The sequence below is a fragment of the Zingiber officinale genome, chromosome 8B, assembly GCF_018446385.1.
Source record: "Zingiber officinale cultivar Zhangliang chromosome 8B, Zo_v1.1, whole genome shotgun sequence".
In the NCBI taxonomy this organism is placed as follows: Eukaryota; Viridiplantae; Streptophyta; class Magnoliopsida; order Zingiberales; family Zingiberaceae; genus Zingiber; species Zingiber officinale.
Genome location: NC_056001.1, coordinates 65,904,702 through 65,930,789, shown reverse-complemented (window position 1 = coordinate 65,930,789; position 26,088 = coordinate 65,904,702). Strand labels below are relative to the sequence as shown.

At 38.3% G+C, this 26,088-nt stretch overlaps 1 protein-coding gene across 1 annotated transcript; it reads left to right on the top strand.

Moving 5' to 3' along the window:
• Positions 1-471: 471 nt before the first annotated feature.
• LOC122015216 (heat shock cognate 70 kDa protein 2-like) lies at positions 472-4,223 on the top strand. The gene is made up of 2 exons (XM_042571981.1): positions 472-772; positions 2,280-4,223. Exons 1-2 carry the CDS (start codon positions 559-561, stop codon positions 4,004-4,006), a joined length of 1,941 nt encoding a protein of 646 aa, XP_042427915.1. The 5' UTR covers positions 472-558; the 3' UTR covers positions 4,007-4,223.
• Positions 4,224-26,088: the final 21,865 nt, after the last annotated feature.

Below are 26,088 nucleotides of genomic sequence, written 5' to 3'. Positions count from 1 at the left end.
GGAATTGTGTAGAAGCATTGCCGTTTCACATCGCAATTGAACGGGTCAACGTTGGTAAACTTCTCAATTTTCGCTTCACCTCTCCACCAATCACGTCGACGGATTTATAGGGGCCACGTGTTAGTTTGCCAATAGACACGCAGGTGACTTTGAGAGTACAGCATTCATACATATACCGTCGTCATTGTTGACTTGTCACAATTGAGCTCCGTAATAGACCAGGCTTCCCTGATGGGATAGTCTGCAATAATTAAACCATTCGAATTCGAACACAGCCGTTGTTTATCTGGACCAGAACCATTTTGACGGCCAAGATCTGCGAACGCTTTCTTGTTTACAAGCTCGTTTAGAGAGGATCCCCAGTCAGTCAATGCCGGCCCGTCCATAACGGATCGGGCGTCGATGAACACGTCATTGGAACATTCTGGAACCTGGAATCTGCTATATAATCACTCTCCCAGCCCAACCTGCTCTTCCTCTCTACCTTACGAACCCTAGCGGCTGAGTTTCATTGTGTTTCTTTCTCCGCGTTTCTGACGCCTTTGATCTGCCGAGATAATGGCCGGAAAGGGTGATGGACCGGCTATTGGGATAGATCTCGGCACCACCTATTCGTGCGTCGGTGTATGGCAGCACGATCGGGTCGAGATCATCGCCAACGACCAGGGCAATCGCACAACGCCGTCTTATGTCGCCTTTACAGACACCGAGCGCCTCATCGGTGACGCCGCCAAGAACCAGGTCGCCATGAACCCTATCAACACCGTGTTCGGTAAGTATCCTCCTCTAGATCTGGATATTTTAGTTCAGTCGTGCATATTCTGGTATCCTTTTACTGTTTTAGTTGTTAAAAATCTGTCCGTTAGTTATTGGGGATATAGATCTAGCTTCTCAGCTGTTATTATTATGCTTCGTTGCAAATTTTGTGATTTGGATGATGAGATATTATAAATTGTGACGCTTTAGTCTCGTTGTTCCATTGGATCTGGTTGGATCTGTTTAGAGTTAATGTTTATGGTTTAGAATAAATTCATTCTGGATTATATTAGTGCATCTATTAATTTGATATGAGATTCGAGTTTTGCTTAGGTTGTTTTCCTTGGATCCGATAGTACTTAATTGCTGAAGTTGAGTGTCTCTAACGAGTAGAGTGCTCTGCTAACATTTTGAGAACTTAACTTTCAAGCCCTAGCTTGATGTATGTTTATTTTCTCCAGACATGGAAATTAACGTACATCTAAGTTGGTTTAAAAAATTTGAACTCGTGTAAATTGAGATAAAAACTTCAACTTAGTCCAAAGGTTTATTTTTATTTTCAATCTTGTGTGTTTATTTTTGGTTTGCCATTTTCATACAAAATTAATCATTTATCGTAATAATGATGCATTGAAGGCAGTTTAATTTTTTTATCTGATTAAATCTGTTCGTATTAAATGTATTAGTCCTAAATTTTATCTATCTAAAGCATATCTTGTATTTTATAGTTTTGTGTTTTCGGATTCCAGTTTTTTAGTTCGTCCATAGGTTGCTGAGTGATGTTTTGGCGTCTTTTTTTTTTTTGTCAAACTATATTTCTGATTTGTATGACAGGTGCTCTCTATTTGAATAATCTGTTAACAATTTTGTTACCTTAAATGTAGTCTTGGTCTTGTACTTATAGAAGGAAATTTTCTTATTCCCTTTTCTCATTTTTTTTCTCCAGATGCAGAATTTTACAAACTTATGGTGAAATTAATTTTAAAAAGTTGAATTTAAATGCTGCTAATTAATAACTTTGTTCAAAGATTTCTCCAGATGTATTTTTACTTGGAATTGACAACTTTGTTCAAAGATTTTTAAAATTTATTATAATGATTTGTGGTTCCTTGCTACCTGATTTATTCTTTTCGTCTGCAATTGTAATTATTGTCACAACAAGACATGATAGTTCTTATTACCTTCACTCTCTTGAAGAATAAGCTTACCCAGAGAATTCAGAAGCTTAAAAAGAAGCATATGAAAGTTAAATATTTGATAGACACTGCATTATATTAGCTATTTTACCAAGTCAGTTGTTAGTGTTAAGAGGTAAAGGGTCATTTCTATTTACCACAGGGGTTCTTAAAATTATAATTCTGGTTTGTTTTTGCTTTTCATGGCGTATCTGATTGATGTTTGGTTTAAACTTGATTACCATACTTATTTTGTTGTTTTTTTTAAATTTTCATTTTTTTTCTTTCTTGTGAATTTGCTGTTGCTTGATTGTAATTAACCTAATATTGTATATTTTCACTCTTCAGATGCAAAGCGTTTGATTGGGAGGCGCTTCACCGATGCATCCGTCCAAAGTGACGTCAAGCTCTGGCCATTTAAGGTTATTTCTGGTCCTGGTGACAAGCCTATGATTGTTGTTAATTACAAGGGGGAGGAGAAGCAGTTTGCAGCCGAAGAAATATCTTCTATGGTGTTAATCAAGATGAAAGAAATTGCTGAAGCCTACCTTGGATCTGTTGTGAAAAATGCTGTTGTCACTGTCCCTGCTTACTTCAATGACTCCCAGCGTCAGGCCACAAAGGATGCTGGTGTCATTTCTGGTTTGAATGTGATGAGGATCATCAATGAGCCCACTGCTGCTGCTATTGCCTATGGACTTGACAAGAAGTCAAGCAGTGTGGGTGAGAAGAATGTTCTCATTTTTGATCTTGGTGGTGGCACTTTTGATGTCTCTCTACTTACCATCGAGGAGGGTATCTTTGAGGTCAAGGCCACTGCAGGGGACACTCATCTTGGAGGTGAGGATTTTGATAACCGCATGGTTAACCATTTTGTTCAAGAGTTCAAGAGGAAGAACAAGAAGGATATCGTTGGGAATCCTAGGGCACTGAGGAGGCTGAGGACTGCATGCGAGAGGGCAAAGAGGACACTTTCTTCCACTGCACAAACCACCATTGAAATTGATTCCTTATACGAGGGCATTGATTTCTACACTACCATCACAAGGGCCAGGTTTGAGGAGCTTAACATGGACCTTTTTAGGAAATGTATGGAGCCCGTTGAGAAGTGTCTGAGAGATGCTAAGATGGACAAGAGCACGGTCCATGATGTGGTTCTTGTTGGTGGATCCACCAGAATCCCAAAGGTGCAGCAGTTGTTGCAGGACTTTTTCAATGGCAAGGAGCTCTGCAAGAGTATCAATCCTGATGAGGCTGTTGCTTATGGTGCTGCTGTTCAGGCTGCTATTCTTAGTGGTGAGGGCAATGAGAAGGTGCAGGACCTTCTCCTTTTGGATGTCACTCCACTTTCCCAAGGTTTGGAGACTGCTGGAGGTGTTATGACCGTCTTGATCCCCAGGAATACCACCATCCCCACAAAGAAAGAGCAAGTCTTCTCTACCTATTCAGACAATCAACCTGGAGTCTTGATTCAGGTATACGAGGGTGAGAGAACCAGGACCAGAGACAACAACCTGCTTGGAAAATTTGAACTCTCAGGAATACCACCTGCTCCCCGTGGTGTACCTCAGATCACAGTTTGTTTTGACATCGATGCTAATGGTATCTTGAATGTGTCCGCCGAGGACAAGACAACTGGACAGAAGAACAAGATCACCATTACCAATGACAAGGGCAGGCTCAGCAAGGAGGAGATTGAAAAGATGGTGCAGGAAGCAGAGAAGTACAAGTCCGAGGACGAGGAGCACAAGAAAAAGGTGGAATCGAAGAACTCCTTGGAAAACTACGCCTACAACATGAGAAACACTATCAAGGATGACAAGATTGCATCCAAGCTGCCTGCAGCAGACAAGAAGAAGATTGAAGACGCGATTGAGCAGGCGATCCAATGGCTCGAAGCCAATCAACTGGCGGAGGCTGATGAATTCGATGACAAGATGAAGGAGTTGGAGAGCATCTGCAACCCCATCATTGCTAAAATGTACCAGGGCGGTGACGTGCCTGGTGGAATGGATGAGGATGGGCCTTCAGCTGGTGCCAGTGGTGCAGGGCCGAAGATTGAGGAGGTTGATTAAGCGGAGTTTTACCCCGATCCACCCCTCGCATGGGCTGTTAAGTCGCTGCTAGTGGTTGAAATCGTTATCTACTTAGTATTATTTGAATCTAAACTATGAATTAATTGATCATGGCCTGGCTGTAGGCCGTGAATGAATATCCTTTGATATTTGAACTTTTTTTTATCTTCCATATTTGCATCTATTATCAGTTAAAGCACCATTATTATTCTAGATACATATGTTGTCTATCGAGATTTTATCGGTTTATTTGTGCTTTTCCGACCGCATTCCATCACCATGCCGCTCCATTCTTTTTCTCTTTGCCCTTCGTATTCACTCCTGTTCTTTATTTTTCTTATTTATGTTTTTACTCGCCTCCTGCACCTCTCCTCCTCCAGGGAAGATCAGAGCAGGCAGCTTTGTTGTCCTTTACTCCAGCCCTTCTCTTTCCCAACTTCCTGGCAGCACCGTAGGAGCCAGAACAAAGCCATAGTTGCTGCTGCCAGGGACAGTCAGAAAATCTACTAAGTAGAAATGGAGCCACGAACTAGAGTTTTAGTTTTCAAATTGATTCATGTTTCTTGACCAAAAATAGTCAGATTATACCACGTTATTTGGTTATTTGAGTTTCCTACGTTTTATTAGGTTAAAAGAAAATTAATGGGTTAAAGGTCAAAATAATTTACTTAGGGTTTAAGTCCAATAAAAAATAAAACTCAATACATACTACTAACTTAAAAAAAAAAAGCCTAACCTGGAGCCCACCCTAGCCTTTGGGGTGATTTCATCCCTGGTTGTTACCCTCTTTTATATCGAAACACAACAGCTAACTGTTGTCTTCACTAAAGCTCATCTAAACTTTTCAGCCTTCCTTAATTGGTATTGTTACCTTTCATTTTCTCCCCATAGCTGTTGTCCTTTTTGTAGCAGCATCTCCGAAGTTCGTCAAAGCTCGCCGAGGCTAACTGAGACTACCAGTGACGAAGGAAAAATAACCCTAGTTGTTGCTCTCTCCTAATAACAAGAAGGACATATTATTACCCTCTTTTCCAACAACCCTAGAAGGCATACGTTATGTTAATTGATTTGTAATTAGCATGGATAAATTATTAGATTATAATGAATGAATTAGAAATGAGAAATATTACAAAGAAGTCAGATTGAAAATAATCCTTTGACTTTGAGTTATCTAGCCAGATTGAAAATAATCCTTTGACTTTGAGTTGTAGATAATGTTCATATTTTCTATAGTTATTCTTATTAGGTAATATTTTGATTATTTGAGTCACGTTTGTAGATAAAGCTCGAGTGAAGCATGATGAGATACCAGCACTCAAAAAATTTGTTCTATATAAAGTGAATGTATCTATCCTTTAATTCTTATATATTTATCTTTATGCATGAATAAAAAGATAAATGAGATTATATATGCTTGTATAATTGTTTTTAAAAAAGGAAATTAAAATGGTATTATATATAGGTTGCGTTTGGTAGGGTGTAATCTACCTTGTAATGTAATCCAGATTATATTACAAGGAAGATTATTTTGTTTGGTTTCATTTTTAACTTGTAATGTAATATAATCTGGATTATAAAATGTAATGAAGTTTTGTAATATGGATTACAAAACAAACACATTATAATCTGATTACATTACAAGGTTATCTTTTAATAAAAATTTAAATGTCAAATATACCCCTAGTCTGTCGCCGCTCATCTTCACTCGCCGCCACTACCACCGCCCGCCACCGCCCTCGACGGCTGACGACCGGCGGGCGGCGGCGACCGACGACCGGCGGGCGGCGGCGACCGACGACCGCCGGCCGCGCGACCGCCGGTCGCCAACCACCGCAAGCTTCGACAAAGATGTAACACCCGCCGGTAGAAGTCGTAGAATATTTTTGTCATTTTATAATAATACGAATTACATTCCTTATAAAAATAATGGACACCAAACAAAAGAATGTAATCACCTTTGTAATCAAAGATTACATACATTTCATTACCAAATGTAGTAATGTAATCAAGATTACATTACATTACATTACAAATTTAATTACATTACAAGTTCAATTACATTACACGCCCAACCGAACATAGCCATAGTGAAATGAGTTAAAATAATAAAATTATTGAAGAGTAAATAATTGATATTATTTACTGTTTATATATGGCTTTGTATGAGAATTAATATGAGAAAGGATGTTTTAAAAATTAAACAGATATTATGAATTACTCTTTCCTTGATACCTGTCTTTTAGATTTGCTTGATCTTTCATGCTCCTTGGTATTTCATATCGTTGATACTTATAACTTTTTATCTATGAACCCTATGATAATGAATTAGCATACTTTATATAAAAATGTTAACTTGATTAATCATTCGATATGAAAAGAGAATAGTTATAATAAATGGATAAAATGGGAATGGAGAATACTAGAAAGTGAAAACTATGAGTCTAGCTTTTATACCAGAGTACTGGACCACCCACATGTTACTGTAGTAGTGTGGTCTGTTGGATTCGACAGGGTCCAATTCATGATGTTGGCCTACAGAATATAATTATTGGGTTATTCCTTAATAATTTATTTAATTAGTCTAATTACTAAAGCTTTGATGGACGGACTAGTAATTATATTTCTTATTGGGCTGGTTCCACCTCTTGCTCTACCTATTAAGAATTAGGGTTTGTTGTTATTACAAATAGGCACTTAGGTCTAGCCTATTTGGACGCTTCTTACATACTTTTACACACGACGACTTACGGAAATCCTAAGAAGTACACACAGGAATTCATCTCCTCTCGTAGAGCCAAAGAGGTGAAGATCGAGTCTATCGATTATGTCGGCACTCAATGCAGATAATTCTTATTCTCTAAATTCGTTCATATACTTGATAAGATCCGCTTTACGATAGAAATCTTGATTATGGGATCAAGCTTATGTCACGTTATACCGTGTGAAAATATCTCTTACATTTGGTATCAGAGCGAGATTGAAGTATATGACTTGAGATAATACGTTATTATATGTCTACATTGTTGGTGCAACCTTAGGTCAAGGTTGACCTGGTTGACCCGACTCGAGTTGACCTGACTCGAGTTGTATTTTGATGTTTGACGAGAATAGAAAAGTTGTATCTTGATGTTTGACAAGAATACAAACTTGGGAGATTGTGGGTGCAACCTTCGGTCAAGGTTGACCTGGTTGACCTGACTTGATTCGGTAAAGTCCAAGTATGGAGACTTGGCACGGGAAAATTCCAAGCAGGGAGCTTGGCACGGGAAAAGTCCAAGTATGGAGACTTGGCACGGAAAAGTCCAAGCAGGGAGCTTGGCACGGGAAAAGTCCAAGTATGGAGACTTGGCAAGGAAAAGTCCAAGCAGGGAGCTTGGCACGGGAGAAGTCCAAGTATGGAAGCTTGGCATGGGAAGTCGGAGAGGGCTCGTTCTCCTGACTAGGTCAAAGAGGGCTCGGCAGCTCTCTTGACCGCACGAAGTCGGAGAGGGCTCGGCACCTCGTCCGGACTAGGTCGAGAGGGCTCGGGAGCCTGCCTCTGGACCGCATGAGTGGAGAGGGCTCGTAGCCTGCCTCCTGACTAGGTCGAGAGGGCCCAGCTCGCCTCCTGACCAGGTCGAGAGGGCTCGTAGCTCGTTCTCTGGACCGGATGAAGTCGGAGAGGGCACGGTAGCTCATTCTCCGGACTAGGTCAGAGAGGGCTCGGTAGCTCATTCTCTGGAGCAGATGAAGTCGGAGAGGGCTCGGTAGCTCGTTCTCCAGACTAGGTCAGAGAGGGCTCGGTAGCTCGTTCTCTGGACCGGACGTGGAAGTCGGAGAGGGCTCGGTAGCTCGTTCTCCGGACTAGGTCAGAGAGGGCTCGGTAGCTCGTTCTCTGGACCGGACATGGAAGTCGGAGAGGGCTCGGTAGCTCGTTTCTCCAGACTAGGTCAGAGAGGGCTCGGTAGCTCGTTCTCTAGACCGGGAAGGCTTTAGGATTTAGGGCTAGGAAGCTCTAAGGCATTGGATCGGTCTGGTGACCGATCCAGTGATACTCAGGTTTATCTGATCGGTCTGGTGACCGATCAGTAACCAAACAGTGGTTCGCTGTAGGTTATCTGATCGGTCCACAGACCGATCAGAAAACGATCAGGAAGCTACTAATCGTTGCCTGATCGGTCCACAGACCGATCAAGCTTTAAAGCCAACCCTCACAGAGATGGCTGACCGGTCTGGGGACCGATCAGCCTAGGGCCTGATCGGTCCACAGACCGATCAGATGGCTCCCAGACCGATCAGGGTGGAGCCTGATCGGTCCAGGCCTAGCCGTTGCGACACAACAGCTAGATTTCTGTGTTGTTATTTGTCTTCTTCACAGGTGCAGCAGGTGCAGGATATATATCGAGGTCGAGGGCCTCTACAGGAACAATTCTTGCTCTTCCTCCTTACTGTGATTTGAGCTTTGCTAAGCTCCTCTTTGCTGAAGCTTCGTGTGAGCTTCCCTCGACTGGTTGATCAGCTGCTGTTGGCATCATCCGTGAAGTTGCTGCTTCATCAACGAACTCCAGTCGACAACGAGAAGACAAGCAAACCTGGTAGGGTGTCTTTACATTCATATTGTCCATTGTTTCTTGCTCTATTCTTTGTACTCCATTATTGCTGTTGCAAAAGGAATTGTGGTGAGGTTTCTCCACCCAGAAGGAGTTCTTATTAGCCGATTTTCCGGGGTCTCATCCACCGACGGATTGATAGGATTCGTCCACCTTACGGACAAGCCGAGGAGTAGGAGTATCATCTCCGAACCTCGTTATATCGTCGTGTTTGAGGTTTGATCATCTTTATTTTCGTTTCTACTTTTTATTTCCGCTGTGCTAACGCAAATTGTAGGAAGAAATGAGAATTTGGGGTCGACTATTCACATCCCCCTCTCTAGCCGCTATCCGAAGGTCCTAACAAGTGGTATCAGAGCGAGGTCGCTCTTCGTCGGATTAACACCCGGTGGAGCACGAGCTAGAGAATGGATCAACTTGGAGAAGACGTCACGATTCCACCCTTCTACGATCGCGACGATTTCGCGTTTTGGAAGGTAAGATGAAGTATTTTCTTATGACTAACCTAGTAAATTGGAATTGTGTACAAGTAGGTTTTATTCCTCTGGTGGATAAAGAAGGAGAACCTCTCGAGAAGAAGAAGTGGACGAAGGAATAAATCCACCAATCCATAATCAACGACGAGGTAACGAAAATCTTTGAATTTTCATTACCTAATGATATCTTGTGTAAGATAGGTAGATACAACAATGCCAATGAGTTGTGGAACAACTTGGCTAAGTTCCATGAGGAGAGCTCCATTTCAAGTCATGAAGAGGAGTCAAGTGAGCCAAGTAGCTCACATCATGGAGGTATGGAATTAGAAGTTGAGGGCTACTCAACATCTAAGAAAGAAGAGGAGGAGAGTTCTTCTTCAAGATTGGAGCAAGAAGAAGAAGCCTCTACCTCCGGAAGGGATGAAGGAGAGAGCTTATATCCATCCTCAACCCTAGGTAACTCGAGCAACTTAATTTCAAGTAAATTACATATAATGTGCTTTGAGTGTAGGGAATATGAGCATTACAAAAGTAAATGTCCAAAGAGGATTAGGAAGACTCCACCGGCACCAAAAGTCAAGGAAGCCAGAGTCCCGATACGCAAGGGCAAGGAGCACGTGGTGTGCTTCCAATGCAAGCAAAGGGGACATTATAGGAGTCAATGTCCAAGGGGGAGGCAACCTCACAAGGAAAAGAGACCAAGCACATCTATGGGGGGAGCTAAGGCAAACCCTAAGGTATCCTTTAAGGCACATTCTTGCAATTCTAATAAGACACATGCTAGTAGTTTTATTGCAATTGTCAATAATGATAAGCATGATAACCATAGAAACCGATACATGTGCTTAGGTGCCAAACATGTTAGCCTAGATAAGGACAATGCTAGAAATGCCAACCCTAGAGTCAACTCATCTAAGATTAAGGAAAACCTAGATAGGAATCCCAAAACAACTAGACATATGCCTAGGAATACCTCAAAGAAAAATGGAAAATTAAAGCTTGAGGTATTAAAGAAGGAAAATCAAGTCTTGAGGTCAAGATTTGACACTTTAGAAAAGGCTCTTAAAAATTTGGAGAATTCAACTCTAGGGTCTAAGGGTCAAAAATCAAAGCCCAAGGACATGAGAGGTTTGTGTCACAAACCTAAGTCTCAAGTGGTCAAGCCCACGTATCATAATGTTCCATTCGATTATGGAACAAGACCTAGGGCTAGGAAAACCATCACCAAGGTCACAAGGGGAGTCACCCCTAGAGTTGATCTTGATGAGTCCCAAATGACCAAGGCTTTAAAGCCTAGGAGGGTCATTAGGAGGGTTGCTAGGGAAGTCATCCCTAGTGAATATTTAGTGAACCCAATGAGCTCAAATAGGTATTGGGTTCCTAGGAGCGTGATTCCTTCACGCTAGATGGTTTAGGGTGTGCCAACCTTAATTAGATAGGTAGTTAACCTACTCATGGCAAAAGGTGACATTTTAGGAATTTTCAAGGTGTAATCAAGCCTTGAAAATGAAATTAAAAATTATTCCTAAGATGATTAGGATGTGCCAACCACATTTGAGGAGTTTTCTAGGGTCAATCTAATTGGCACATAGTGATCTAAAAATCTTTAGTATATGATTCTAGGTCTATTACACTTAGGAATATAGAAGTTATGGTAAAATGATCAAAATTATCAAAAATGGCAACTAAGGCTAAAATTAGGTAGTTTCTATACCTTTATATGTTATTTGTCATACATTGTTTGTCATATGCCATGTCATGACATCATATTTATTTTATTATCATTTGAAATGTCATGATAATGATTAGGTTAGTTATATGTCATGCCTTATTTAAGTTTCATACTTTATGCCATGACATCATGACATTGGCACATGTTTCCACTTATGATATTATTTTATGCCATGTCATCATCTCTTACATGTATGATCAATTAAATTGATTTAAGGATAAAAACATAATTTGATATGGAGATCAAATTGTTGTTTAGAAAATGCATGAGAACTTAGCTTAAGATGACCTAAACTCATATCTCACATCAAAATTGACTTGGATGTGTTTGATACACCTTAGATGTGTGTGAGATATTAGGATTATGAGTTAGGATCAAGGTGCATAGTTCTTGTACCTAGATGAGCCTAATTCGAAATTGAGAATCATAGGGAAAGCTTGCGTACAAGTCATGTACACTTAGCCCTAAGATTGTGGTCCTAAATTAAATGGTTTAAAATCATTTCAAAATTGATTTGGAAAATCTTGATGAAGCTTTTCTAATGATAGCATTCATCATTGAGCAAGTTGACACAAAGATGGATTAACCTTGAGCTATTTCAAAGTCTTTCGAACTTTGTATCAAGATTTAAAAATGGAAGTTATTTTCATAGAAAACTATTTTTCCATGATAATATATGTTATGAGGAATGTATCATCAAAATTTTACAATTTTTGGAATTTTCTGTGATTTTTTAGGGGTTTCTGAATTTCGGGAGGAAAATCAGAAATCCCTATCAGAGATTTGTGGACCGAACAGAGGGGATCCTGATCGGTCCAGGGAAATCTGGATCGGTCACTGGACCGATCCAGAGAAGTATGGATCGGTCTGGTGACCGATCCAGTGAGGTTCTGATCGGTCTGGTAACCGATCAGAGCGTGCCAAAATGCTGATTTTCGATTGTTGTCTGAAATTTCAGCTTTGGAAGTTGGTGTTTTTGATTTCTAAAGGGTTGAAACTCTCCAAGACATTGTTGGTGCAATGGTCAAGGGGGAGTTGACCTTTAGGGAGAGTTTTACCTATTGGTCAAAGGGGAGTTGACTTTTAGGGGGAGTTTTTACTCGATTTCTGAGGATGAGTGATATGAGATTATCACTAAGTTGATTATTGTCTTTAGTATCAAGGGGGAAATTAAGGTTTTCAATGAAAGGTATGGGACTTTCAATAGGAAGAAACTCTTAACCTTGATTCACTCTTTTTTATGTGTGTCAAAAAGGGGGAGAAATGTCTAGAGAATGTTCAAGGAAGAACATTGGAGTTTGGGGAGAATGTTCAAGGAAGAACATTGATTGGAGAACTATTGGAAAACCTAAGTTAGGTTATCGGGTTAACCTAACTTGATTATGGTTTTTGTCAAATATCAAAAAGGGGGAGATTGTTGGTGCAACCTTAGGTCAAGGTTGACATGGTTGACCCGACTCGAGTTGACCTGACTCGAGTTGTATTTTGATGTTTGACGAGAATAGAAAAGTTGTATCTTGATGTTTGACAAGAATACAAACTTGGGAGATTGTGGGTGCAACCTTCGGTCAAGGTTGACCTGGTTGACCCGACTTGAGTTGACTTGATTCGGTAAAGTCCAAGTATGGATACTTGGCACGGGAAGAGTCCAAGTATGGAGACTTGGCACGGAAAAGTCCAAGCAGGGAGCTTGGCACGGGGAAAAGTCCAAGTATGGAGACTTGGCACGGAAAAGTCCAAGCAGGGAGCTTGGCACGGGAAAAGTCCAAGTATGGAGACTTGGCATGGAAAAGTCCAAGCAGGGAGCTTGACACGGGAGAAGTCCAAGTATGGAAGCTTGGCATGGGAAGTCGGAGAGGGCTCGGCAGCTCGTTCTCCGGACTAGGTCAGAGAAGGCTCGGGAGCTCGTTCTCTGGACCAGACGAAGTCGGAGAGGGCTCGGCAGCTCGTTCTCCGGACTAGGTCAGAGGACCTGGAGCCTGCTCTCGGACCGCATGAGTGGAGAGGGCCTCAGCTCGCCTCCTGACTAGGTCGAGAGGGCTCGGTAGCTCGTTCTCGGACGGGAAGTCGAGAGGGCTCGGTAGCTCGCCTCCTGACTAGGTCCGAGAGGGCTCTGAGCTCGTTCTCGGACCGGATGAAGTCGGAGAGGGCACGGTAGCCTGCCTCCTGACTAGGTCAGAGAGGGCTCGGTAGCTCGTTCTATGGAGCAGATGAAGTCGGAGAGGGCTCGGTAGCTCGTTCTCCAGACTAGGTCAGAGAGGGCTCGGTAGCTCGTTCTCTGGACTGGACGTGGAAGTCGGAGAGGGCTCGGTAGCTCGTTCTCCGGACTAGGTCAGAGAGGGCTCGGTAGCTCGTTCTCTGGACCGGACATGGAAGTCGAAGAGGGCACGGTAGCTCGTTTCTCCAGACTAAGTCAGAGAGGGCTCGGTAGCTCGTTCTCTAGACCGGGAAGGCTTTAGGATTTAGGGCTGGGAAGCTCTAAGACATTGGATCGGTCTGGTGACCGATCCAGTGATACTCAGGTTTATCTGATCGGTCTGGTGACCGATCAGTAACCAAACAGTGGTTCGCTGTAGGTTATCTGATCGGTCCACAGACCGATCAGAAAACGATCAGGAAGCTACTGATCGTTGCCTGATCGGTCCACAGACCGATCAAGCTTTAAAGCCAACCCTCACAGAGATGGCTGACCGGTCTGGGGACCGATCAGATGGCTCCTAGACCGATCAGGGTGGAGCCTGCCTGATCGGTCCAGGCCTAGCCGTTGCGACACAACGGCTAGATTTCCGTGTTGCTCTTTGTCTTCTTCACAGGTGCAGCAGGTGCAGGATATATATCGAGGTCGAGGGCCTCTACAGGAACAGTTCTTGCTCTTCCTCCTTACTACGATTTGAGCTTTGCTGAGCTCCTCTTTGCTGAAGCTTCGTGTGAGCTTCCCTCGACTGGTTGATCAGCTGCTGTTGGCATCATCCGTGAAGTTGCTGCTTCATCAACGAACTCCAGTCGACAACGAGAAGGCAAGCAAACCTGGTAGGGTGTCTTTACATTCATATTGTCCATTGTTTCTTGCTCTATTCTTTGTACTCCATTATTGCTGTTGCAAAAGGAATTGTGGTGAGGTTTCTCCACCCATAAGGAGTTTTTATTAGCCGGTTTTCCGGGGTCTCATCCACCGACGGATTGATAGGATTCGTCCACCTTACGGACAAGCCGAGGAGTAGGAGTATCATCTCCGAACCTCGTTATATCGTCGTGTTTGAGGTTTGATCATCTTCATTTTCGTTTCTACTTTTTATTTCCGCTGCGCTAACGCAAATTGTAGGAAGAAACGAGAATTTGGGGTCGGTTATTCACACCCCCCTCTCTAGCCGCTATCCGAAGGTCATAGCATACATGTTATATCTAGTCGTTTGATGCCTTACAAAGAACTATGAAGGATCGTTTGTTTTGAATGGTAACGTAATTATGTCTCCAAAATTATTTTGATGGCAATTAATGACATAAGTAATTGCTAAATATAAATCAATGTTGCATAAGTTATTTCTATATATGACTTATTCATTAAGATATCAAGATAATTATCAACGTTGTTATAGCATATGTCATTAATATTTGACATATTAGTTGTCATATTAATTGTCATATTATGTGATTAATATGCTTTCGATAAATTATTTACCATAATTATATTAGGAAATAATGTCTATATCATCTTTATATATGATTACATGAATTTATGCTTGATTGATGATTTAATTGTTGACTTCGTCATTTCGTTATTTAAGGTATTAACGTGTTGGGATATCCTTAATTGATATTAAATCATAATTATTATTTTCATGTATATAATTATGGTACGATTGAAAGCATAACATAAATATATTAAATTTAACGTAGAACTCTTATTTATTTTCATGATAAATCAACCCAACGATTTATCAATTAAATAAATAGGAATAACAAAACCACACTTATGTTTCATTCTTATATTAAAATTAATAATTGACTCAACTAAAAATTATTATTTTAATTATTGAATGGAATTTATTATAGTATGAATTTATCTTGTGACTAATGGTGTGGTGAATTCAACTATAATTATGCTAAAGTTTTTATGGAGAAAACTTATATGCATTTATTACAGTCGACCTAATGGAAGATTGTAATATTTTGATATTTCTCGATAGAAAAACTTATATTTAATTTTCTATCATACCTTAGCATTAATGCATAATTTAATCGTAGTTCTAAATCAATTCTGCCCATTTGAATTTAGTTCTATGATTATATAAAAAATCCAATGGAGAAAATTTGTGTGCATTTATTACAGTTGGCCCAATGGAAGATTTTAATATTTGCTATTTTCTCGATGGATAATGTATGTCATTATCCTCCATCATAATTTTTGACACTAATGTAATGCTTAATTGTAATCTGAATTTATTTTCTGTCCTACGGTGATATAAATTCAATTCTATAATTACGTTAAAGTGTAACCGAAAAATTTTATGTGCATTTATTATAATCAACCCAACGGAAGCTTATGATATTTTGCTAATTTCTCAAATTTCATACTTTAACGCTAATACATAAAGGAGAAAAGCTTAAATATATTTTTTTTTTGTAGTCGGCCCAACAGAAGGTTGCATGAATATATCCTTTCTCAGTGGAAATACTAATGTGTTTGTTTTTCCCATTAATGTGTACTTCTTCAATCGCTTATGTATTATGATTATGATTTCATTTTCCATTATTGTTAATGAGCATGATTTAACTCTATCAACGCAGCTTCCATTACGAGCCAAATCACGTCCATTGAAACTCTAACGGGTAGCAATTTTAAGAAATGGAACGAATAGATTCACCTCGTCCTAGGCGTTATGGACCTTGATTATGCTGTACGGGTTGATAAACCTATATACCCCACTTTCAGACACTAGCACTCGAGATGAAAAATATGCTTATGAAAAATGGGAAAGGTCCAACCGTTTGTCACTTATGATAATGAAAGGTTCCATATCGTCGAATATTCGAGGAGGCGCGCTTGATTCTGAAAATGCTAAGGACTTCCTTGATTCCGTTGAGGAGTAGTTTCAGAGTTCCTCTAAAGCACTTGCTACCACACTGATTATCAAAATGGTAACTTCTAAGTACAATGATCTTGGTGGTGTTCGTGGGCATATCCTAAGAATGAATGATACGAGCTTAAGGCAATGGACATGGAGATCTCTGAGGGCTTTCTCGCTCATTTCATTATGACATCTCTTCCTTCTCAATTTGGTCCTTTCAAGATCAACTATAATACTCAGAAGGAGAAATGAAAAATGAGCGAACTGATTAGTATGTGTGATCAGGAAGAAGAAAGACTTAAGGCTGAGACACCTGATAGTGCCCACTTTACCACTCAACGATAGGGCAAGAAACGAAAACTGCATGGAAAGGACAAAAGACATGTGAAGAAAAATAATGACAGAAATAAGACAAAGACTTCAGGCTCCAAGACTCGCAAATGCAACTTTTGTCGCGAGCCTACTCATTTTCAGAAGGATTGTCCAAAATTCAAGGAATGATTAGCTAAAAAGGGCAAAATGTCTAGTTATGTTTGTTATGAATCATTTCTTGCAAATGTTCCTACTCATATATAGTGGATTGATAGTGGTGCTTCTGTACATATTACTTGTTCATCGCAGGGATTCCGTTTAACGAGGAAGCTAAATAAAGGAGAACGCAACGTTTTGGTAGAAAATGGAAATAAAGTTCCAGTTGAAGCCGTAGGAACTCTTCCTTTGGTTTTGGAGAGTGGTTTCAAACTGGATTTATTTGATACTGTTTATATTCCCAGTATTACAAGAAACCTTATTTTAGTTTCTCGACTTGTTGCTCATGGTTATTCTGTCTTGTTCGAGAATAAAGGTTCTACCATTTCGTTAATCAATAAAATTGTTGGTTCTGGTATTTTAGAGGGAGACCTTTTTAAATTATGTTTAAATGCTTCTTTTGTGAATATATTAGAATCCATGCATGAAAATTGTACAGCCCAAATCAGCAACAAAAGAAAATTAATGGATAAGAATTCTTCAATACTATGACATGAACTTTTGGGCCATATATCTCGGGATAGAATGCAACGTCTCATTAAAGATGGAATACTTTATTTATTAGATTTCCTAATTTTGACACACGTATTAAGTGTATTAAAGGAAAATTTGAACACAAGAACAAACATGGCTGCACCAAAAGTAATGAACTATTAGAACTGATTCATACTGATATCAGCGGTCCTTATACTCTTGGTATTCATGGGCATCACTATTTCATCACTTTTATTGATGACCACTCTCATTATGGATATATTTATCTCCTTCGTGAAAAATCTGAAGCACTCCAATTTTTTAAGGATTATAAATATGAAGTTGAAAATCAACTTAATCGAAATATTAAAGTGGTTTAATCTGATAGAGGAGGAGAATATTATGGAAGATTCTCCGACTAGGTCATAATCCTATACCTTTTTCCTTATTTCTGAAAGAATGTGGCATTATTGCTCAGGTTTCTATGCCGGGCATGCTTCAGCAAAATGGTGTCGCTGAGAGACATAATCATACCCTTATGGATATGGTACAAAGTATGATATGCCAAACTTCTTTACCTAAGTATCTTTGGGTTGAGGCTCTTAAGACAGCTATACATATACTAAATCGTGTTCCTACTAAAGCTACGCCTAAAACCCCTTATGAAATATGGGTGTAAAGGAAACCAAATATTGCGTATATGCGTGTATAGGGATGTTCTGCAAAGGCTAAAATTTACAATCCAAATATACGAAAGCTAGATCTCATGGTATGTTGGGTCTATCTCAAAGAGCCTATATTGAAAAGGTTCTAAAAAAATTCAACATGCATAATTGTTCTTCCATAGTTGCACCGGTATATAAAGGCAACAGGTTCAGTTTATCACAGTGTCCTAGGACCTCGTTGGCGCTTAATGAGATGGAGCAATTTCCTTATGCATCTGTTATAGGAAGTCTAATGTATGCTTAAATGTGTACGCGTCCAGATATCGCATATATTGTTGGCATGCTTGGTCGATACCAAATTAATCCAGGAATGGATCATTGGAAAAATGTCAAGAAAGTTATGCGATATTTACAGGGTACAAACGATTTCATGCTCATTTACAAGAGATCAGATTTTCTCAAGGCCATTGAATATTCTGATTGTGACTACACAGGATGTCTCGATACTAGAAAATCTACATTTTGATATGTTTTTATATTATCTAGAGCACTTGTTTCGTGGAAAAGTACAAAGCAGACTATTACAGCTTCTTCTACAATGAAAGCGAAATTTGTAGCCTGTTATGAAGCGTCATGCCATGCTATATGGATTAAAAATTTTATCATGGGGCTTCAAGTGGTGAATTCTATGTTCAGACCACTAAAAATATTCTGCGACAATCAAGCTGTCGTATTCTTTTCTAAGAACAACAAGTCAAGTAGTGTTTCCAAGCATATTGACATTAAGTACCTTGTTGTGAAGGAAAGGATCCAAAACGAGTTAATATCCATTGAGTACAGTAGTACTAGTGCTATGGTGGTGGACCCATTGACAAAAGCCTTGCCTCCCAAGATGTTTCGTGAGCATGTGCATAACTTGGAACTTTTTGCAAGCTTTAATTTTGAGAGGGCATTTATTTGATTTGGATATGGATTTGTGATCACATTTGTAATGTTTTGGATCCTATTTATGATCATGTGATTTATTGCTTTTATTTGCGCATTAACATTAAGCATTATAAATAAATTACTGAAGGACCACTTATCTTTATTGAACCATAACATCGGTAGTGTAAGATTGTGAGTTAGGAACGAATCTATTACATATGATTTTAGATCCTGTCCTATATCCGATCAAACATTTTGATGATGTGGATTATTAAAGATATAATGTTGTCGGTATATTAAACCCATTTTGAAACTAATTATGTCCTTTAGCCAAGTGGGAGAATGTTGGATTCGACGGGGTCCAATTCATGATGTTAGCCTACAAATTATAATTATTGGGTTATTCTTAATAATTTATTTAATTAGCCCAATTACTAAAGCCTTGATCGACGGACTAGTGATTGTATTTCTTATTGGGTCGGTCCCACCTCTTGCTCTACCTATTAAGAATTAAGGTTTGTTGTTATTATAAATAGGCACTTAGGTCTAGCCTATTGGGGCGCTTCTTACATACTTTTACACACGACGACTTACAGTAACGCTAAGAAGTACACACGGGAATCCATCTCCTCTCGTAGAGCAAAAGAGGTGAAGATCGAGTCTATCAATTATGTCGACACTCAACACAAGTAATTCTTATTCTCTAAATTCGTTCATATATATACTTGATAAGATCCGTTTTACGGTAGAAATCTTGATTATGGGATCAAGCTTATGTCACGTTCTACCGTCTTAAAATGTCTCTTATATGGTCGCCTATAATCCAGAGTACCTGACCACCTACATATTGTTGTGGTAATGTGGTCACCTGTAGGCAATGTTTATTATGTCTTCCATCAGTGAGGGCTTCTAGTTTGTACGTTAGATAATGTATGCGACAGTATTATACGTTGAGGAGACTTTTAGCATATATGCGACAATATTATTTTTTTATTGATTTATCAGTTTTAGAACATTGATATACATGTTAATACTAATATGATTTATGACATTTATCCCATATTATTATTATACTATGGATGATTTGTATTAAATAATAAGACTTGAGAATTAACTTTAATTGATGATAACAAAAGATGATAAAATGAAGATTTTGACGTGCTGAATCATATTTTGTTTTATGGTATAAATGGAGAATTTTAAAAACTTAAAGTTGCGATAAGAAATTGTGAGTTACTTTACTTCTTGACTTCTTAAATAAGATTAAATTCATACATATCTTTTTTTATTATCCACTTAGCCATTTGACTTACTGTACCTCTTTGATATTATTATAATTGTTTAGAGATTTTGACGTGCTGATTATGAGTTTATTTTATAGTTGTTTTGTTGTATTTATATTTTGTTGCATATGTTGTTTTATATGCATTATTTTATTTTCTATAAAGCATAGGATAGATAGATATATACAATTGATGAATTTTGATTGTTCATGTTTGAAAGTAGAGAAGACGGAAAGCTAGGGATGTGGCTGAAAGTTTGATACGACAAAAATTCCACGTTCTCATGTAACACAAAAGCATTAGTGCCGGGATGGGAAGGGGTTCCCGACGTTAGCCCTCCGAACCTTAAGTCAGTTTCCGGCAATATAGAGTGATGAAGTAGCACCCCCTATCTCATCCACTGATATAGCTACCACATCTTCTTCAATTAAACTCTTGTATATGCTCGTCAAATAAAAATCCAAAATCATTAAGGTACAGTTTAGGTTGGTTTAATGTTTTGTCTTTTATTCCTATATCACATATAATTACTCACATAGAAAACTTATCTCTATGTATTTGTTCAACAAGCGAAGTCATATTTTAAGAAAAATAAAGATGATGTGGTGGCAGAGACATTGTTGAAACTGAGTTAGCTCAAGTGAGTCGAATGTTTGTTGAGTTATATACTTACTGTAATGTAAATATATGATGAATTATCTTAATACTTCTATTGTGAACACAAGGATCAATTCCATTGAAATTATCTTCTTATTGTATAGTCAAACAAACATTTCATATTATTGAATAAAATCAACCATGACTGATTTAGAAGTTGCTATAACATATATAATTTTCATAACTGCTCCAATTGTAGCAGCAACAGACACTATTGTTGAAAAACATAATTTATGGACATGTTTAATTTTTTTATTTAGGGTTATAACAAAGGCAATATGGTCCAACAGAATGATTTCATTAGATATATCATCTTTCCTATGTGTTTTTTATTGGACTGTGGCTAGAGATGGTGATTGCATAAATGCATATTTTGCAATCATTGTAGAGAAAGCCAAAACTTCTGGCATACCTTATTGACCATCTATATTTTGTCTTGTTAGTTTTGTTGTAAGTATAACACCAACTCCTACTACCGAATTTTTTATTCTCTATATATTCCTCCAACAATGTTTGTGTACATACACAGGATTTGTTTACAATGGTGTCTTATGAGGCATTTGGTCTATCAGCAAGCACTGACAATGACAAGCCAATCAAATATATATTCTGTCAATTAAATATCATTGGCACCTACTAATCATAAACCTCCAAGAAGCTCACTATATTCATTATAACTCCCTTAGAGCCTCAGAACTCTACACATCTAAGTTTTAAAGTTCTGTAAGTACCTGTCATGTTGAAAAAATCATTATGTATTGAATTTATGTGTGTATTGGTTACAAACTTTATCCTAATGCAGGTGGATTTTTTTTTAAATATGGACCCATCTTACTATGATATGTGGTATCCAGGCCTACAATAGTTAATGTCAAGAGATTTTGACATATCTACAATCTCAGGTCCAACACAAGTAAAATCATAAGTATATGTTTATCCATATTTTTTATGCATCTACATATTCCTGGTTGCAATCAGATTATTAATAGTGTGAAATTAACTCTATCTTTCAGGTTAGATTATGTATCTTTTATTATGTGATACGCTGAGAGTTTAATATACCAAAGACCAACAAATTTTGGACAAGCTGGAATGAGAAAATATAGTTTTCATGTTGGTCATAAGATTTTTACTAGCAAACATTGGATTACTGACAAGTTGGTGGTGTAAATTTATTGTAAAACTGATTATAAATGTATAGTAAATTTTGCCTAGGTGGTGTAAATATTTTGTAAAACTATTGTAAATGTCTTGTCAAGCTACTATAGGGTGTAGCAGCTAATATCAAATAAATGCTACACGTTGTGGCAGTTAATCGGTAGTTGCTGCTATAAGGGACAAATAAAAGTTGGAAATCTATTATAAATCACTTGTAAATGTATTGTTAAGCTGCCTAGAGCATGTTGTAGCAGCTAACTATCCATGTAGCTGCTGCAACGTCTAGCTGCCACTTGGTAAGTCATTTTTATAACAGCTAAATTTTCTAGCACATATCACCCCTAACAATATTATTGTTATGTATATCAACTTGGTAAAATATAATTTTAACTTTTTTTAATTGGCAGTAGCTACTACAACGTTGTAGTAGCTAATCGACAGTAGCTACTACACGTTGTAGTAGCTACAACATAAAGTAGCTACTATAGAGTAATTGCTACACGTTGTAGTAGCTAATCGACAATAGTTGTTACACATTGTATCAGCTACAACATAAAGTAGATACTATAGAGTAAATGCTACATGTTGTAGCAGCTAATCGGCAGTAGCTACTACAATGTGTAGCAGCTTATCGGCAGTAGCTGCTACAGGGGACAAATAAAAGCTGGATTACAACGTGCAGCAGCTTATCAACAGTAATTGCTACATGTTGTAGCAACTAGTCATTTGTTGCTTCTAACTGTCCTTGTAGCATCTACTGCTGCACGTTGTAGCAGTTATTCAGCAGTTGTTGCTACACCATGTATATATTACTTCCCCGACAATTGCTAAAATATGAAAGTGATAATTTAATTACCCTTTTGTCCACGCTTCCACGACCATGACCACTACTAACCCATACTAAGTTCGGGAGTGGCCACCATCGCTTCGTTTATCAACCTCTCTACGACGCTTGGTTTTTTCCTTCGAATCTTCGTCCCTGTCGTAAGTTATTTTATTTTGACTCTTCACTTAGGAATTATGGTTTAGACTTTTTGGGTTTATATGGTTTTGAATTACCTTCTAGAATAGCGTAGTTACATCTACGAGCATTTAAATATTTCCTCTATATTATATTTTATCCTAATTAATCATCATGTATGATTGAAATTTTTAAATTCATTTCGAGCTAAATATGTCATTCTCTAGCAATGGAAGACACCTATGATGCTAATCAGCTATACATTCCCCAAGTTGCTGAAGATCGAAAACCACGAATTGGGAAGGAATTTATATCATTGGAAGAGGCATTTTCGTTCTATAACCAATATGCACGTGAACTCGAATTTAGTGCAAGATTAGGCAACATCAAGAAAAATAAGAGGACAAATGAAGTTGGATGGAAACAATTTGTATGATTTAAAGAAAGACATATAGATGATAAACGAAAAAAGAAGCACAAGTTGACAGTATAAAGGACTCGAGCTTTAATTTGGGGTGTTCAAGCTTGTTTGATAAGGTAACTGAGCCGAGCAAAGCCAAGCTTAGCTTAAAATGAACTAAGCTTTTGAAATGATTGTTCAAGCTTGACTTAGTTTATTTTTTACGAACTTAAGCTTGTTTGAAGCTTGGTTTGAGCTTGGTTCGTTTAGATGTTATCGAGCTATCAATTCAAGCTTGACTTGAGCTTGGTTGGAGCTTGGTTCATTTAGATGTTATTATACTCTCAATTCAAGCTTATTTGATTGCTTGAAATTTTTAGTTATTTGATTGATTATTAAGCTTGATAATTTAAAATTATTAATTTATTTTATTTTATTATTTATTTAGCATATTGAAAAGAATTTAATTAATGAATATTGTTCGTGAATATTGTTCATGAATGTTGTTCACGAACGTTAACTAGCTGAACACATATGTGTTCAAGCTTATTTGTTTAACTTATAAATGAGTTGTTCAAGCTTGTTTGTTTAATTAATCTTGTATATATTGAACGAATATAAACAAGTTCTTAGTAAGCCGAACACCAAACTTGTTCATGAACGCTTGGTTCATTTATAGCCTACCAATAATGACGCAGCAGTTAGTCATCAGGATCTCCTGGGAGAACTGTCGGTTGATCTACTCTGGGGAGTCATTGAGCCAGGGCGCTTTCCCTTTCCGTCCGTCCCTGACAAGCGCATCCTCTGACAAGGAACTTTGTGGCTTGTCCGCTTGGCTTTTCACTTCCGATGGCGTGTGGAATAATGCCCGGTGGTAAGGAATCGACGTGTCCGGCGCTTCTTCGAAGGCGCTAGTCGGCCTATTATTTGGCTTGCGAACGGCTGGGTTTTTGTTTGGCCTCTTAGATCAGCTTGCTGACCAGTCCTTGAGACTGCAAGGTTGTTTACTGGGTAATCAGATGCTACCTGCTGCTGCTTCACCATCTTTACCATTCGGGTTTGTATCAATAGCTCCAGATCTTCTTGTGTTAGAGTGGTGAGTCGTTCAGCGTCTTCCATCATTTCGTTTCGGATGCAGATGAAGTTCCCACATACAACGCTAAATTTGTTCTTGTCTGAAAGCAGAGAAGACGGAAAGCTAGGGATGTGGTTGGAAGTTTGACATAACGAGGACTCTACGTGCTTCTACAACACAAGAACGTCAGTGCCTAGGGTCAATCAGTGTCTAGCATTGGCCCTCCGACACTCAAGTCAGTTTTCGGTGATATAAAGAATAGCAGGAGTATTGTAGCAAAAGAGCGTGTAAAGTAATGAAGTTGCGCATACCTTTTCCTGTAGATAGAAACCCCTTTTTTATAGTGTCATTATAATGTCTGCGCATGCATCTCAAAGCGTGCACACGTTTTTCGAAGTGACCTATGAAAAGATAAGTCAAAAAGTGTCTCTGACACCTTTTCGTAAGCGAGCATGCATATCTCCGATGTAATAGTCTGGAAGCTTCCATTCTACGATTTGTCTACGGAACAGACTTTGTTGTTAGTGGCATAAACCTCCAAAAGAATACGAGAAGATATACGGGTGGGTCCCGCTGTAGGCTGACCGGTGGCCGCTTGGTCGGGACACACCCGCTCGGCTATACTGCACCGAGCCATCTCCCTTAATTTAGCTTTCATGTTGTTGGAGGGTTGCCTCTTATTCAGGCAGACCTGCCTCCCACTCGGGAGGGACGGCGACCGAGGGATGCACTGACTATTTGTCTCTTAACCCTAAGTTATATGTTTGGTCATGCTCGTTCACTCAGACATGTCATCCGCTCAATCATAGTTGGCCCATCCAACCGACTTTGACTCCTTCCTTAACTTTAACTTTCACGATGTTATTACTTTAGCTTATCTTGACTAGGTCTCCCTTCGTCACTCTTCATCACCTTATATTATTAATTATTCTATTTAAATAGTTCTTATTTTTTATATTATTATATTATCATCGAATGGGTACCTCTCTCGATCGAGAGCAGGGATTACACCCCGCACGGGCATGACAGCTTACCTGACTCACTAGTCACTAGGAATTTACAGGATTGTTGTGTTGGTGTATCTGCTGCCATTTTGTCAGGTATATATAGGTTAGCATATTTAGACCAAAATTATAAACCAATCTGAATTAAATTATTGAACACTTTATTTAATTTGTTGGTTGGAAAGTACGTGTCTTCTTGACTACGGTCATAGTTTGTAAAATCATGATCCGAATCGTAAGATCATATATGATCCTACGATCCAAAAATTTAAAATCGATCCAGGATCGTGCAGAATCATTTTTTACAGTAGGATCGCAACAGGATCCGTAGGATCGAAACAGAATTAGTAGGATCGGAACATGATCAGAACAGAATTGAAGCAGAATCGGAGGAAGTTTTGAGAGGTTATAACTTTTGACTCGGATTGAACCACGAGGCCTATAATATATCAAATCAAAGCTCTTTCAGAGATCTTTAATAATTTCAAAGTTTATTCTTAACCACCCTATTTCAAACCCAAAAAATATCATTTAAATCCTTTTCAGATGTCTAGAAGATTTTATCTTTTTTTTTTATTATATGCTTTTCATCTCATTAGGGTTTTAAATTATTTAAACATATATTTAATTATTTTTGAGTTAGTTTTTTTATCAATAATATTCTGTCATTTCTTTTCTCCAAAATAATGAGTTTTGGATGTCTATTGTCTAGTATTGTGTGCCATCAACCAGTTTTTAGAAGATTATTTCCGACATTTCAATAGCTTATGTTATATATGTTTGGTGTTTTGTTGGCTTTAAATTGAATTATCTTATAAACAAAGAAAATATTTTTGACATTAATGTGTTATTATTATTGTGTTAATAGAAATTTTATATTATTTCATTTTATGATATGAAAATATAAATATTATTACTATGCGAAAATGATAGTTGAATTACAAGAATTTATACATGTAATAATGTAATTTGAGGTGTTGAGTGTAAATAATTGCATATATATATATATATATATACAAAATTAGTTATTTATTTATATGTAAATACGTTTTTATGTATTTTTTTCTAATTATTAATCATGTAT